This window comes from Oncorhynchus gorbuscha, linkage group LG12, assembly GCF_021184085.1.
Source record: "Oncorhynchus gorbuscha isolate QuinsamMale2020 ecotype Even-year linkage group LG12, OgorEven_v1.0, whole genome shotgun sequence".
NCBI lineage: Eukaryota > Metazoa > Chordata > Actinopteri > Salmoniformes > Salmonidae > Oncorhynchus > Oncorhynchus gorbuscha.
This window is the reverse complement of record NC_060184.1, coordinates 29,294,593-29,310,219: the sequence shown is the minus strand read 5'-3', so window position 1 is coordinate 29,310,219 and position 15,627 is coordinate 29,294,593. Positions and strand designations below refer to the sequence as shown.

The following is a 15,627-nucleotide window of genomic DNA, read 5'->3' as shown; positions in this document are numbered from 1 at the left end:
AGAGCGTTGGGCTAGTAACCGAAAGGTTGCATGTTTGAATCACCGAGCTGATAAGGTACAAATCTGTCATTCTGCCCCTGAACAAGGCAGTTAACCCACTATTCCTAGGCCGTCATTGAAAATAAGAATTTGTTCTTAACTGACTTGCCTAGTTAAAATAAAGGTAAATTAACAACATTAAAAAACCCACTCAAGTGACTCACCCCTCCTAGGGATGGCACGGAAGAGGGTTGTGCCGTGGGGGAGATCTTTGTGGGCTATACTCGGCCTTGTCTGGTAAGTTGGTGGTTGGAGATATCCCTCTAGTGGTGTGGGGGCTGTGCTTTGGCAAAGTGGGTGGGGTTATATCCTTCCTGTTTGGCCCTGTCCGGGGGTATCATCGGATGGGGCCACAGTGTCTCCTGACCCCTTCTGTCTCAGCCTCCAGGATTTATGCTGCAGTAGTTTATGTGTCGGGGGCTAGGGTCAGTTTGTTATATCTGGAGTACTTCTCCTGTCTTATCCGGTGTCCTGTGTGAATTTAAGTATCCTCTCTCTCTCTCTAATTCTCCCTTTCTCTCTCTCTTGGAGGACCTGAGCCCTAGGAGCATGCCTCAGGACTACCTGGCATGATGACTCCATGCTGTCCCCAGTCCACCTGGCCGTGCAGCTGCTCCTGTTTCAACTGTTCTGCCTGCGGCTTTGGAATCCTGACCTGTTCACCGGACGTGCTACCTGTCCCAGACCTATTATTTGACCGTGCTGGTCATTTATGAACATTTGAACATCTTGGCCATGTTCTGTTATAATCTCCACCCGGCACAGCCAGAAGAGGACTGGCCACCCCTTATAGCCTGGTTCCTCTCTAGGTTTCTTGCTAGGTTTTGGCCGTTCTAGGGAGTTTTTCCTAGCCAACGTGCCTCAACACCTGCATTGCTTGCTGTTTGGGTTTTAGGCTGGGTTTTTGTACAGCACTTTGAGATATCAGCTGATGTACAAAGGGCTATATAAATAAATTTGATTTAAATACATTTGATTTGACATACAGAATCTATGTCTCAAGGCTTAAAAATCCTTCTTTATCCTGTCTCGTTCCCTCCTCCTTCATCTACACTGATTTGAAGTGGATTTAACAACTGACATCAATAAGGGTTCATAGCTTTAACCTGGATTCACCTGGTCAGTCTATGTCATGGAAAGAGCAGGTGTTCTTAATGTTTTGTAAATTTTTTCAATACTTTTTCACCAACAGGTTTCAGTGCCAATGCACCACACAACCAATAAACAAAGCATACCGACTTTGGGCGCTTTAATATCATGGTTTGCATTTTCAACGCCCCAAAAAAACTTGACAAACAGAAATGACATCCCTCCCTACCTTATAGGCCTACACAGTATCGAAGGCTTGGCTTGACAATCTAAGAATGTCATTAAACTTTTTCATCAAATGGTTGCTACACAGCTCCGGTATTATGCTGGTGGACATCTCTAATAAAAAATGGTTGGATAGGTACCTGGGGGCGGAGTCCGTGATAATTTTGTGGACCAGATCAAGTTGAATTAATAGTACTATTTTTCCACCGATAGGCAACCTAGCTGCTTAAAACGCTTGACCTCCAGATGAGTATCAGGGGGAGTTTAAGTACATGTCTTGTTTTGGCTGGTCTGAAGCTTATTTAGATGTTTAGAGCTGCTGGTGAACCATGATGCGCAGGCATAATCAAAGTGACACTGTACTTGCACACTTGCCAGAGTCTCTAGGGTGTTTATCAGTGGAGGCTGCTGAGGGGAGGATGGCTCAAACCATGTGTTTGATGTATTTGATACCACTCCACCTATTCCGCTTCAGCCATTACCATGAGCCCGCCCTCCCCAATTAAGGTGCCACCAACCTCCTGTGGTGTCTATAGCTAGGTTTCCATTCAATTGGCGAGAAATGTTCAGGTGAATAAAAACAATATGTGCATTTTCCCATCAAAAGTCAGTGCGTAAAAACAACAAAACATTATTTATAAAAAGCACTCTATTAATATGTTTTTTGAACATTAGAATCAAGCATGATAGATGTACTTTTAGTTTATGGTTGACCCAGCTTGTTGGCCATGTTTCTCAGCTAGTTCAAAGCACTTGAATGCATCCAAATGGTATTTATGACTTCATAACTGGTAATTACCACCTTCCCACTTGGCTATGAATGCAGTATTAGATGGCCATCACCTCAATTAAATAAATATTAATTTTATATTTTCAATTGAGAGAACCAATATGAATATGTGTTATTATAAAGCAAATCATTGAACATTATTTAAAATCCTGACGTCACATTATGCGCCGGTAGTGAGCAACGCGGGAGAACATAAACAAAGGTCACCGTGTTGAGGATAACTAGCTAATGTTGCTAACTACAAGTTTGGCAATATGTTGAAAAAGGTGCCCAAGGCTACATTAAAGTCTCTAATGAGGAAGAAAGCCAACACTCGTATAGGCACAGCGGCAGATGCAATGGTATGTTTGTTGAAAATGCTCTCGTAGCTAGCTAACATGCTAGCTAGGCTAAACGTTACAACACTGTTTTAAAACGAACAGCTTTCAAGCACAGGTAAACATGCAATACATATATCGTTATAGTAGCTGTGTAACTTAGCCTAGCAAGTAGGATAGTTCTCTAATTTTCATGTGTTTCAGTGCCTGAATTTGAATGTCCATTTTAGGTTGAGCTGAACGTGCTGCTATTTCTGCATAGCCTCGCAGAAGAGGCGAGGACGAAAGCTTTTGAGGAGAAATCGGCTACTATCAAAGCGCACCACGTCAAAGCAGTATCCAAGGTATGGGGATTCCCAGCAACATTGGGGGCAGAACACAGGGTGCATATCAATGGGCTAAAGGGTCTTTCTCTCCTTCATCAGCACTGATCTGAAATAGCGGGAACTTGCTTTCACCAGGCTAATGTGATGGGTTTTCAGATCAGTACATAACAATGTAGATGAGGCAGGAGGCTATTGAATTGTTACCTTTAAAAAATATACTTTATAGAGAGAGTGGCAAATGCTGGTTGGCTCTACAGACCCTTCGTCATATACAGTTATTTAAACTGTAATATTCTGTTTTAGGACATCCCGTTTGAAGTGGCATGTGAGATATTTGCCTACCTGTGCCTGTTTAGCAACATGGACAAATAGAAATATCTGTGGACAGTTCTTATAGGAAATCGTTGTTTGCATCACCAAGCAGTACCAAGGAAAGAATTCAATCCAATTGTTAGATGCTACTACCCCCTCCAAATCCAAACCAAACCTGCTGCCCAATTGCGATGCTTATTAGCTAGACAAACAGGTGTGAAACAGACAGATGTGCGTGTTAAAAATATCTTAATAATATGCCATTTAGCAAAAGTGATGTAGTCAAGCATGCATACATTTTTATGTGTGGAAAGAATACACGTGGGCAATCTAAGCAAGACACAACATGGAATCCACGTTTGGTTTTCATTTGGGTGGGGCGTCTAATAATGGGATGCAATTATTTTCTGGGTACTGTTTGGCAACACAAATAACGATTTCCTCGGAACAATTCAAGGATATGCTCTCCGACGTGGGAAAAGTGTCGCCGGACAGGTACACGTCAGCAAATGTCTCTCAAGGTGGCTAAATGTCATACAGCTATAGTCGAGTCATGTGGATTAATGGATATCCTACATTGAGATGTCCTATTCCTTCAGTTCATTTGTCAGAGGATTGTCTTATGATTCCTGACTTTATCATGCTACTTTCCAAATGTCAATGATGATTTTTTGTCTTTCCTTAGAAACTGCTGAAACGAGCCCGAGGGTGAAGAGGAGAGACCTTTCTACATGAACATGATTCAACAACTGATTTTATTAATTGTCAGATTGGCCTGAATTATATATTGAACCTATATTTTTGTTTTTCTCTTCATTTTTAATCTTTTCTGTGGTCTCTAGTTTTTGTCTGTATTCATTTGATCTGTTTTGTCTGTCATTTTGTATTTCCACAATGCACAGAGATTTTTAGAACATTTTTTTTATATGCTGTCCAATTAAATGTGTTCTGTAGATCTATCTCTGGTGTAGGCCTTGTTGTCCCTGCCATGTTCCATCAAGCTGACTAGAATGTTTATTTTTCTGTTATACTAGCTTAGTTTCCTGTCAGAGAAATGCACTTATTTTGAGGAAGTGACACAAAATACAGAGACTGGTGCCAAGGCTACCATCATCCAGCTAACTTGACACAACTGTGAGAAGCATTGGAGTCAACATGGGCCAGCATCCCTGTGGAACGCTTTCGACACCTTTATGTAGTCCGTGCCCCTGAATATTAGGAAGGTGTTCCTAACGTTTGGTATACTCGGTGTACGATGCACTTTAGTACTCTGGCCAGTACAGTGGTGTTCAATGCCAATAATGTTTTCCTTTGTTAAAAAAAAAACATTAAAAGAAGAAAGTTGCACACTATGTGCAGTATGCTACCAACAATTGAATGGTTAAACTAATGTTTCGGCACCCAGTGCCTTCTATCGGTTTCCTTGTCACGAAGGCAATAGCCAGCTAGCATTTATGAAAGCCTAGAGCCTCATCCTCAGGCCTATATTCTCTGTCATCAACAGTTGGTCACAGTGGTCAGAGCTGCAGGCTGAATGCTTTAAAGACCATGCATTGGCCTGCCCCCAAACTCCTCACAAATTCCTTACCTATTCACCCTACATACATTATCTGCATGTCAAGATGTTATCCCACTCATCTTTTACTACAGAGGGGTTTCTGAAGCCATGGCACTTGACCTGTGTGGCATGTGTTTTCACGTGAGTGTGTTCTTAGCTTTAAAAAATAAAAAATCTTATAGAGCCCTGTAGGAGGTCTGCTGTAGGGATATTAAGTTCTTTCTTCATTGTGATAATAATCAGGTTTATTATGACGAGAATAACATTCACACAAGACACAATGTACTGTAATTCTACTAATGGACTGATGCATAGTATATTTTTTACTGTATGGCTCAGCCTCATGCTTGATCATATTTTGGTGGCTTGGCATGAAAATCAACCATTTAAACCAGTGTCTATCTCTCCACCACTCTCATCCCCCATTGTCTCCCTCCTTCCCCCACCTCCAGCTGGGTTGTTATACTTCCCTGCCTTTCTCTCGCGATTCTTTCCAGATTTGGTGAATCTGATTTGGTGTTCCAGCGAGCTTAGCCTTTCCTTGTTTCTATTCACAGTTAGCATGGGGTTTCTGGGTGTGTAACCCCACCCGTCGGACCTTTGACCCTCTGACAGTCCCAGTTTCTGCCTCTGACCCACTGCTCCAGACAGACAGTTATAGCAGAGCAGCTCAGAGCAGCTGTCACTGTTCAGGATCCAGGTGCAGATGTAGGGCAAAACTGACAAAAGAACGCTTACTTGTACAGCTAGAAGAGGGAGATCTGTTATTTTATCTAAATATCAATGTTATCTTTTTCTTGAGGAAACATGCTAACATTTTTGTAATTTCACTGGGGGAAAAATACTAATCTCTTCTGTAATGTAGAAATATGTAGGTGTATGGGAGCACCTACTCAATTTGGTCCCAGACTCGTCCAGCTCCCCTGTCTGCCAGCGTCTCTGGGTCTCGTCTCTAACATATAAATCCACTCCAACGCCAATCCTCTGAAACTCCTACTGACACTGTTTTTGACACTTTCTAGAAACCGGAAGTAGGGGCTGTAGAATATATGTTATCCCCCCCCCCCCCCCCTTGCTGAAAAGCTCATGCATTTGAGTGTGGCTGCCCCCACTGTGGTGTCCATCTAGCTACCAACTTTAATATAACCTTAATTCCAAAGAGGGTAAAATGTTAATTCAGATATCATTTCTGATTTGGATTCTGCACTTCATGGATCTTATTAATAAACAATATTACTCAAGACATCAACGACACAGACATACTGTACAGTTGATGTCGGAAGTTTACATACACTTAGTCATTACAAGTCATTTTTCAACCACTCCACAAATTTCTTGTTAAACAAACTATAGTTTTGGAAAGTCAGTACATCTGCTTGGTGCATGACACAAGTCATTTTTCCAACAATTGTTTACAGAGATTATTTCACTTCTAATTCACTTTATCACAATTCTAGTGGGTCAGAAGTTTACATACACTAAGTTGACTGCCTTTAAACAGCTTGGAAAACTCCAGAATAAGATGTCATGGCTTTAGAAGCTTCTGATAGGCTATTTGACATCATTTGAGTCAATTGGAGGTTTACCTGTGGATGTATTTCAAGGCCTTCCTTCAAACTCAGTGCCTCTTTGCTTGACATCATGGGAACATCTAAAGTAATCAGCCCAAGACCTCAGAAAAAGATTGTAGACCACCACAAGTCTGGTTCATCCTGGGGGGGGGTTGCTTGAGGGACAGCTCATGTAGTGCATTCCTCAAGGTTATACATTCCCTGTTCTTCCCCATCTCTGTACATGACCCATTCCAATAGATCGTTGATCACTCTATAATCCTAATTTGTGTGTATATTCTCTCTCTCTTGCTCTCTCTCGCTTTTTGTGAATGGGGAGTCGGGCGCCTGCTTTCGGTGAGGAAGGACACGAGTCTACAGGAAGTTTGAGGAGGTACAAAGACGAGAGGTCCTATGGCACCCCATCCTGTACGGCAACTCATGATCCCATGTCACAGATTGGAGGAAGTGTGTCATCGAAAGGAGGAAGAGTCAAGGAATACTGGTGATCAAATCCCTTTCTATTGACATTTTTCCACATAAATTATATACAACAGTATGTGGACACCCCAAATTAGTGGATTCAGCTGTTTCAGCCAAACCTGTTGCTGAAAGGTGTGTAAAATGGAGCGCACAACCATGCAATCTCCATAGACAAACATTGGCAGTAGAATGGCCTTACTGAAGAGCTCAATAAATTTCAACGTGGCACCAATAAGTCCGTTCGTTAAATTTCTGCCCTGCTAGATCTTCCCCAGTCAACTGTAACTGATGTTATTGTGAAGTGGAAACATCTAGGAGGAACAACGGCTCAGCCGCGAAGTAGTAGGCCACACAAGCTCACGGAACGGGATGACAGAATGCGGAAGCGTGTAAAAATCATCTGTCCTCGGCTGCAACACTCACTAATGAGTTCCAAACTGCCAATGGAAGCAAAATCAGCACCAGAACTGTTCGTCGGGAGCTTCATGAAATTGGTTTCCATGGCCGAGCAGCCACACACAAACCTAAGATCACCACAATGCCAAGCATCAGCTGGAGTGGTGTAAAGCTTGCCGCCATTTGGCTCTGGAGCAGTGGAAACGCGTTCTCTGGAGTGATGAATCATGCTTCATCATCTGGCAGACCGACGGACTAATCAGGGTTTGGCCAGGAGAACGCTACCTGCCCCAATGCATAGTGCCAAGTGTAAAGTTTGGTGGAGTATGAATAATGTTCTGGGGCTGGTGCGCGCCCGGGTATGGGCGAGGGGACGGTCTAAAGTTATACTGTTAGATTGATGCTGTTGACCCGGATCACTGGTTGCTGCGGAAAAGGAGGAAGGTCAAAAGGGGGGGTGAGTGTAACGGATGTGAAACGGCTAGCTTAGTTAGCGGTGCGTGCTAAATAGCGTTTCAATCGGTGACGTCACTTGCTCTGAGACCTTGAAGTAGTGGTTCCCCTTGCTCTGCAAGGGCCGCAGCTTTTGTGGAGCGATGGGTAACGATGCTTCGTGGGTGACTGTTGTTGATGTGTGCAGAGGGTCCCTGGTTCGCGCCCGGGTATGGGCGAGGGGAACGGTCTAAAGTTATACTGTTACACATACAGAAATGTTTTTTCAAGATTGTTGTGGAAGAACTTGACTGGCTTGCATACAGCCCTGACCTCAACCCCATCGAACACCTTTGGGATTCATTGGAACACTGACTGCGGGCCTAATGGATGGTTGGATCGATACAGCATTTGGATGGAGGACTGGATTGACTGGGTTGAGAGAGAGACCTTAATGATGGGGCCAGAACTCAAACTCTGTCTTGCCTGTAGTCAAGATGGTGTGCAGCAGTTTATTCCTCTATCATATGCTGTATAATAATGGGCATCTAACATTGTGGGTTTATTTCAACATGTTACCTCAACCATCCATTTCAGGAAACAGTCACTAAATTGATATGGACTGAATTAAGCAGTGTTCAGAAAGCAAACTGTCTTTTCAGATTATTTTTTTGTTTCTATCATCATCATGACAGTGGCTAGCCTACTTGTTCTTCAAGTGTAGCATTTCTCTATATATAAAGTCAAATTGAACCTAATGATGCCGTTTGATGATTCAAATCTTTTGTATGGTCCCACATTGGTTTGTTTGTGTGGAAGATGTTAATGTCAATTATATTGTTTTCACAAATTACTGAATTAGAAAATGAACCAACTAACTTTGTTTTTATGTGGCAAGCCTTTTGCAAAGATTTCTATAGCTTATAAACATTTTCAAAAGTGGATATGACCTCCCTTCGCCAGTCGCGATAAATAGTAATGTAAATAGTAATGGCGTATTTTTGTGGGCACTAACTCTACCATGGTTCACTGAACAAAGTCTATGCAGAAATGAATGGTGTTTTTGTAGGGATTGTGGATAAAAACTAAAAATAAGGTCTGTGGTATACAGGAGATTTGATAAATGCTGTTCTATTAGATAATCTGCATCAGAAGCATTTATGTAATTTCAAAAACAAAGTCTTCATAAATCATAATGTTAACTGATTTCTATTATCTCATAGAACAACACGTATAAGCCTGTGTTTATCTCAGACCTTATATTCGGCGTTTATCCCAAAACCCTTTTCTTTCCCCATTCTGAACGAACTAGCGGTAACTCATTTCCGGTTTTAGCATTACAAACTGGCGAGCTCTATGCTGTGTATATAGTACCTATGGGCAAATATAATCTATTATATTGACAAGATATTCGAGTGACCGCTCTAACAATGGAAATACATGTCCTCAAAGATGGAAGACAGGTGGGAGGTGACATCAGGTGGGACCATTCTAGCCAATGAGTGTGAACAACAGGCCATAGAGATAGATACAGGACTCATTTTTTGTATCTGTACTTTCGCGTCTTTGACAGCATGGGCAGTGAAGCCATGCCCATTTTAAAGTAGTCAATTGTCCTCTTCATTGGCTGCTTGCTCCCAACTCATAAGAATCTCCACCCCGTTGACTACTTTAAAATGGTGGAAGCCCACAATCGCAATGTCCTTGCTAAAACGGGTTATGTCCATGTCCTCTATCCATCTCTATGGCAATACGCACAACTCGGATATAAAGTCGTGTTTTTTAATGTTGGCAAAATGTCACATGCGTCTACTTATATCAGTGCTTTCATAACAACATAACCATTACGAAACTTATATTCAATCAAATAAGCCTCACGAAGCAAATTAACAATTACATTTTTGTTGACCAAATTCGACACCCTCTCATTGGCGTCTACACAAACATGTCTCACTTCATTGGCTTATTTTCTTGACAGATTTTGTTCAGAGTAAAACCTCTCGCTTCGCCTTTTCTTCTCTGAAAGAGGAGGAACGCTTCTATTTTGCTTTGTTTTGGTAGCATCTATTTTGCGAACTGTCTAAATACCTGCGTCACTGAGCGAAGTGCAAACAGTATTTTTGACAGGTGAGTATGGATGAAATTCCCCAAGTGAGAAGACAGTCAAGGGGTGTGTCTGTCACTTTTGACAACTGGGCCTCCGAAGCTAGCAAGCTAACGTTAACGTTACAAGAAATAGCTAGCTAGTTTCATGACGACAAAATCATATTATGATTTAGTAATACTGTCGGTTTAGTAACTACATATATTTTGTATGGACAGTTTTCCTATTAATTCTATAATGCACATATGTTCTCTTTAGATTAACAAGATGGCTAATAACGTTATAGTGAAATACTGTATAGTTAGTCTTGTTGGCTGGGCAGGCTTTGTTTTTGTTGCGCAAAACAAACAGTGAGGCGAGTTACCAGTGTTACAATCTCTCTGGGAAAGAGTGCAGAGACAATATCAACTTGTCAACAATATTTTTCCATAGAGAGGAACTTTGAGAGAATACAGATTTGATCCCGATGACATCCCAGTAACTGCACTTGAAACAGTAAGGAGATCATTTATTTTCCATCGTAGCAATTTTAGAAATAAGATTGTGATATAAAAGATTCTAGCCAGCTAAATCGTCTGAAATTCAAATTGAGATATTTAGGCCTATTGCTAATTTAATATCTCATGACAGCTTTGTGATTTGAGTCTCCAGGGTGAGAAGATTATTGCTAATCCTATGAAGCTTCAATCTTGAATATCCAGATTTTGATAATAGAGTCAAATTAGACTGCAGGTTTGTTTGTCTGTCTCAGAATTTGCCTAACTTGCTGTGTCTCCTCTCAGCATGGCGAGCTGTGGTGAGGTGGACCACTCAGTGGACTCTGTGTCCTCCTCAAAGGTAGAAGATGGAGGGGACGCCTTCACTGGTGACTCCCCCAACTCACCTACCCCCTCGGCAAACCCCGTGCCGGAATGTGCCATCTGCCTCCAGACCTGTGTCCACCCGGTTCGCCTGCCCTGCCGCCATGTTTTCTGTTTCCTGTGCGTCAAAGGAGCCTCCTGGCACAGCAAGCGCTGCGCTCTTTGCCGACAGGAAGTACCTGAGGACTTCATGGAGCATCCCACTCTGCTGTCCCCAGAGGAGCTGAAGGCAGCAGCCGCAGGAGGACGAGGAGGAACCGGGCCAGGGAGCGCTGGCGGAGACCATGCATGGTACTATGAGGGGAGGAACGGCTGGTGGCAGTATGACGAGAGGACCAGCCGTGAGCTGGAGGACGCTTTCGCCAAGGGCAGGAAGAGCGCTGAGATGCTGATTGCTGGCTTCCTGTACGTGGCTGACCTGGAGAACATGGTGCAGTATCGCCGCAACGAGCACGGTCGCCGCCGACGCATGAAGCGTGATGTGGTAGACATTCCCAAAAAGGGCGTGGCCGGACTCAGACTGGACCCTGACCCCACCCCGCCAGTTGTTGCCGTGGCAGCTGTTCCGGTCACAGCGGCAACAGTGGAACGGCCAAGCTCTGCTGATGGGGAGGATGTGACTGGACGGTCGCAGGCGGGGGGCTTAGGGGTTGTCATCCCGGCTCCTCCAGTCAGACCCCCCACAGTCCTGGGTGCCCACCCTGCCACCTCAGTCTCCATCTCCCTTGAAGACTCTCTGTCCCAGCTCCTCATCAGCCAACCAGAGGGGGAGGAAGAGGAGAATGAAGAGGTAGCTTCAAGAATAAGCCAGGTGTACGAGTCAGCATCTGGTAGCAGTGAGGATGAGGATGGTGGTGGTGATGAAGTAGGGCGGGGGTGGGGTAGGGAGAGGGGGGGACGGGAAGTTGGGTCTCGACGGAGGCCCAGACATAGACTCCTACAGCGCCGGCTCAGAGAGGTCCAGCCTGACAGACTGCCACCTGGAGGTGGGTCCTCCAGCGGAGGCCTCAGTGTGCGCTCACGCAGCCCTGACGGTCAATGCACTGTCACTGAGGTGTGACCACAACTGGACCACTGTCTCTGCACTCAAACGGCTCAGCAAAAAACAAATTCACTCCATGCCCATGGTGGTATTGAATAACCCAGTGGAAGACACCAGATCAGCCATTTGCATTACATATACAGCAACATAGACTAATCCATAATTTATAATACGTCAGCCAGTAAGATTATGCAAAATAGCACACATAATAAAATAGCCCATACTGTTCCACTCTCTGCCACTAACCATTTGAGCCTGTGTTAGTACCAAAAGACATGGTCAGTCTTAATAGGCTATCTACAGAAAAATTGTGAAATGAGTTTTGAGGTTTGGAGATGACTTAACCTTTTAAATGTAGCATCCCATCTCTAACAGGAGGCAAAAATCTTGTTTTGTCGGTACATGGCTGTTTACTGTAATGATTGTTCTAACATCTCCATTGAGCGTACGTGAGTCAGTGTGTGTGTTGAAGTCATATTCCAGATGAATATGAAAATGTTTCTTAAATGTCCAATGAAGCTGGTTTTATCTCGATATCAAATTATTTCTGGGTAACATTTAAGTACCCTAAATAGCACCTTTTGTTTGGTATTTTATTACGATCCACAAGAGGTCGCTGTAAGCTTGGCCACAACAGTTCTGCAAACCCACCCCATAGATCCCCATCTTCACACAGAACTCACCAAGCCACCAATAGGAAGACATACTGTGTCTTTCTTGCCTGTTTGCAGCCATTGAAACAAGTTACAAGTGAAAACACGTGTAATTACTGAATGGAAGGTATTTGAAATTACAACAAGATCACAAATATGCACAGAGGTTCTATACATCAGGGGTGGAGCATGGAAATGAGCAAGCAGAGATTGAGAATGAAAGCTTTGTTAATCTGTCAGTAGCTATGCGCACACTCAATTCAAACGTGATGCATGTCACACATATTCCTAAATAGAAACGGTGACCTACAAAGACGGGTAGAAGTAGGAAGAAGTGATTGGAGATTTTTTACGAAGGACTTCCTCATGAAAGATGAAACAAACAAAGATGTTGAGAAAATATGCTGAAGATACTATGAAAACTGGATGGAAGATGCGTTGTACACACACCTGATCATGAGTGTTTGAGTTGTCTGAACTTTGAACCTATTATTTTGATACTCTTCTGTCAATTGTTTATTGCCATGTTTTTAAAAGTATTTTTGACTTTTAATTAATATGATTTAACTTCCATGTGTGGTCTTGTTTAACTGTGATGTTTTATCAAAACAATAAAGTGTTTGTCTATTATTTGACCTTAATTGAAGTCATGAGTTCGATGTTGTGGTTAACTTAACCGTAATATAACAATTTATTCGAAAGGGATAGCTAGTACTCATGCGTTATGGCTTTAGGTGATACTGTATGTTCAGTTTGCATCGTGGATCAGCATTGTGACTCAGCATCGTGACTAGACCCACAAGGTCTCGTGTACCTTTATTTGACCAGGCAGGTCAATTAAACAACAAACTCTTATTTACAATGACTACCTGGCATGAGGCAAAAGGCCTCCTGTGGGCCAGGGGGCGGGGATTAAAAACTCAAAGTAAGACTACGGACAACACAGACTGAAGACAGTTACACTAGCAACAACACAGATACATCAGCAGGCAGACAATGGAAACAAATCACATCACGACTAGAGAGATATCACCCTACTACATGAAGGGAGACCTATGGCAACAACACAAGATGGCACAATGTCGTTGTAAGCGGTCACTGTAAGCCTGGCCACAATTATACTGTAGATCCCCCATCTTGAAACCAAGTTGAAACCCAGTTGAAGTCAGAAGTTTACATACACTTAGGATGGAGTCATTAAAACTCATTTTCAACCACGCCACAAATGCCTTCTTAACAAACTATAGTTTTGGCAAGTCGTTAGGACATCTACTTTATGCATGACACAAGTAAATTTTCCAACAATTGTTTACAGACAGATTATTTCACTTATAATTCACTGTATCACAATTCCAGTGGGTCAGAAGTGTACATACACTAAGTTGACTGTGCCTTTAAACAGCTTGGAAAATTCCAGAAAATGATGTCATGGCGTTAGAAGCTTCTGATAGGCTAATTGACGTCATTTGAGTCAATTGGAGGTGTACCTGTGGATGTATTTCAAGGCCTACCTTCAAACTCAGTGCCTCTTTGCTTCACATCATGGGAAATCAAAAGAAATCAGCCAAGACCTCAGAAAAACAATTGTAGACCTCCACAAGTCTGGTTCATCCTTGGGATCAATTTCCAAATGCCTGAAGGTACCACGTTCATCTGTACCAATAATAGTACACAAGTATAAACACCATGGGCCCACACAGCCGTCATACCCCTCAGGAAGGAGACACGTTCTGTCTCCTAGAGATGAACGTACTTTGGTGCGACAATTTCTAATTAATCCCAGAACAACAGCAAAGGACCTTGTGAAGATGCTGGAGGAAACAGGTACAAAAGTATCTATATCCACAGTAAAACGAGACCTATATCGACATAACCTGAAAGGCCGCTCAGCAAGGAAGAAGCCACTGCTCCAAAACTGCCATAAAAAAGCCAGACTACGGTTTGCAACTGCATATGGGGACAAAGATTGTACTTTTTGGAGAAATGTCCTCTGGTCTGATGAAACAAAAATAGAACTGTTTGGCCATAATGACCATCGTTATGTTCGGAGGAAAAATGGGGAGGCTTGCAAACCGAAGAACACCATCCCAACCGTGAAGGACGGGGGTGGCAGCATCATGTTGTGGGGGTGCTCTGCTGCAAGAGGGACTGGTGCACTTCACAAAATAGATGGCATCATGAGGAAGTAAAATTACGTGGATATATTGAAGCAACATCTCAAGACATCAGTCAGGAAGTTAAGCTTGTCGCAAATTGGTCTTCCGAATGGACAATGACCCCTAGCATACTTCCAAAGTTGGGTCAAAATGGCTTAAGGACAACAAAGTCAAGGTAATTTGATGAAAGAAATACAAGCTGAAATAAATAATTCTCTCTACTATTATTCTGACATTTCACATTCTTAAAATAAAGTGGTGATCCTAACTGACCTAAAACAGGGAATGTTTACTAGGATTAAATGTCAGGAATTGTGAAAACGGAGTTTAAATGTATTTGGCTAAGGTGTATGTAAATTTCCGACTTCAACTGTATCTTTTTACCATTTAGATATGAAAGCACTTCATGTATCTAGTCCCCCGATTTGAGTATGTGTTTTTTTTCATAAGTATTTGGACAACTTCACTTGTGGTGTAGGAGAAAGTTGAGTATTTGGTCCCATATTCCTATCACGCGATGACTACATCAAGCATGTGACCCTGCAAACTTATTGGATGCATTTGCAGTTTGTTTTGGTTGTGCTTCAGATTATATTTTGCCCAATAGGATCATACCTCTCTCCCCCCAAAAATGTTCTCCTCCCCTGTTTTTGGTAATGGTGGAAGGTAATATTTTGGGGGGAGTATAATCTTTGTTCTTCTGTAACTTTCTCACTCTTATTCACAATTCATTCATGATTATCCATAATCATAGTAGCATCCACATGAATGTTCAGAAACATCTTCTATTCTTATTTACAATAAAAGTGACAATACATTTTTCACCATTCAGTCCCTATTGTGCAAAACATAATCCGAAAGTGATTTAATTTCTAAATGGTAAAACAGATGTGTATAAAAGTACCCTAAAAGGTGATATTCTGTATTAAACATTTGATCTCAAATCCAAAATGCTGGAGTACAGAGACACATTTCCACATTTTAGCTTCACTGTTGAAATAAATACAAACGGGAGTGTAAATGGAATATCAGGGGTGTTATTATGGTAACTGGGGGATACATATAGAAATGCCACACCCTGGGGTCATGTTGTGGCAATGTGAAAGATACATAGGGAGAGAAAAAGAGGTGAAGAGAGAGCGATGATAGAGAGACAGAAAGAGGGAGGTGGCTGGAGGGGAAGGGGGTGAGAGAAGGAGACAGTAAGATGAGAGAGTGAGAAAGAGAGTGACGAGAGACAGGGAGAAGAGAGGGAGGGGTGGAGAGTAGAGGTAGAGCAAGAGCAGGATATAATA

The 15,627-nt window shown here is 42.5% G+C and overlaps 2 protein-coding genes across 2 annotated transcripts; both read left to right on the top strand.

Moving 5' to 3' along the window:
- The first annotated feature begins 2,303 nt into the window (after positions 1-2,303).
- Positions 2,304-4,057, top strand: cenpw (centromere protein W). Its single transcript, XM_046293290.1, has 3 exons — positions 2,304-2,484; positions 2,691-2,804; positions 3,784-4,057. Exons 1-3 carry the CDS (start codon positions 2,398-2,400, stop codon positions 3,808-3,810), a joined length of 228 nt encoding a protein of 75 aa, XP_046149246.1. The 5' UTR covers positions 2,304-2,397; the 3' UTR covers positions 3,811-4,057.
- A 5,305-nt stretch (positions 4,058-9,362) lies between these two features.
- LOC123991647 (E3 ubiquitin-protein ligase rnf146-like) lies at positions 9,363-12,817 on the top strand. Its single transcript, XM_046293288.1, has 3 exons — positions 9,363-9,644; positions 10,054-10,116; positions 10,404-12,817. The coding sequence occupies exon 3, from the start codon at positions 10,405-10,407 to the stop codon at positions 11,539-11,541; it is 1,137 nt and encodes a 378-aa protein (XP_046149244.1). The 5' UTR covers positions 9,363-9,644; positions 10,054-10,116; position 10,404; the 3' UTR covers positions 11,542-12,817.
- The last annotated feature ends 2,810 nt before the right edge of the window (positions 12,818-15,627 follow it).

Excerpts from the sequence above, each read along its gene's own strand:
- cenpw (XM_046293290.1), top strand. The coding sequence starts at position 2,398 with ATGTTGAAAAAGGTGCCCAAGGCTACATTAAAGTCTCTAATGAGGAAG. Across the intron at positions 2,485-2,690 it reads GCACAGCGGCAGATGCAATG|GTTGAGCTGAACGTGCTGCT; the intron begins GTATGTTTGTTG and ends TGTCCATTTTAG. Across the intron at positions 2,805-3,783 it reads ACGTCAAAGCAGTATCCAAG|AAACTGCTGAAACGAGCCCG; the intron begins GTATGGGGATTC and ends GTCTTTCCTTAG.
- LOC123991647 (XM_046293288.1), top strand. The coding sequence starts at position 10,405 with ATGGCGAGCTGTGGTGAGGTGGACCACTCAGTGGACTCTGTGTCCTCC.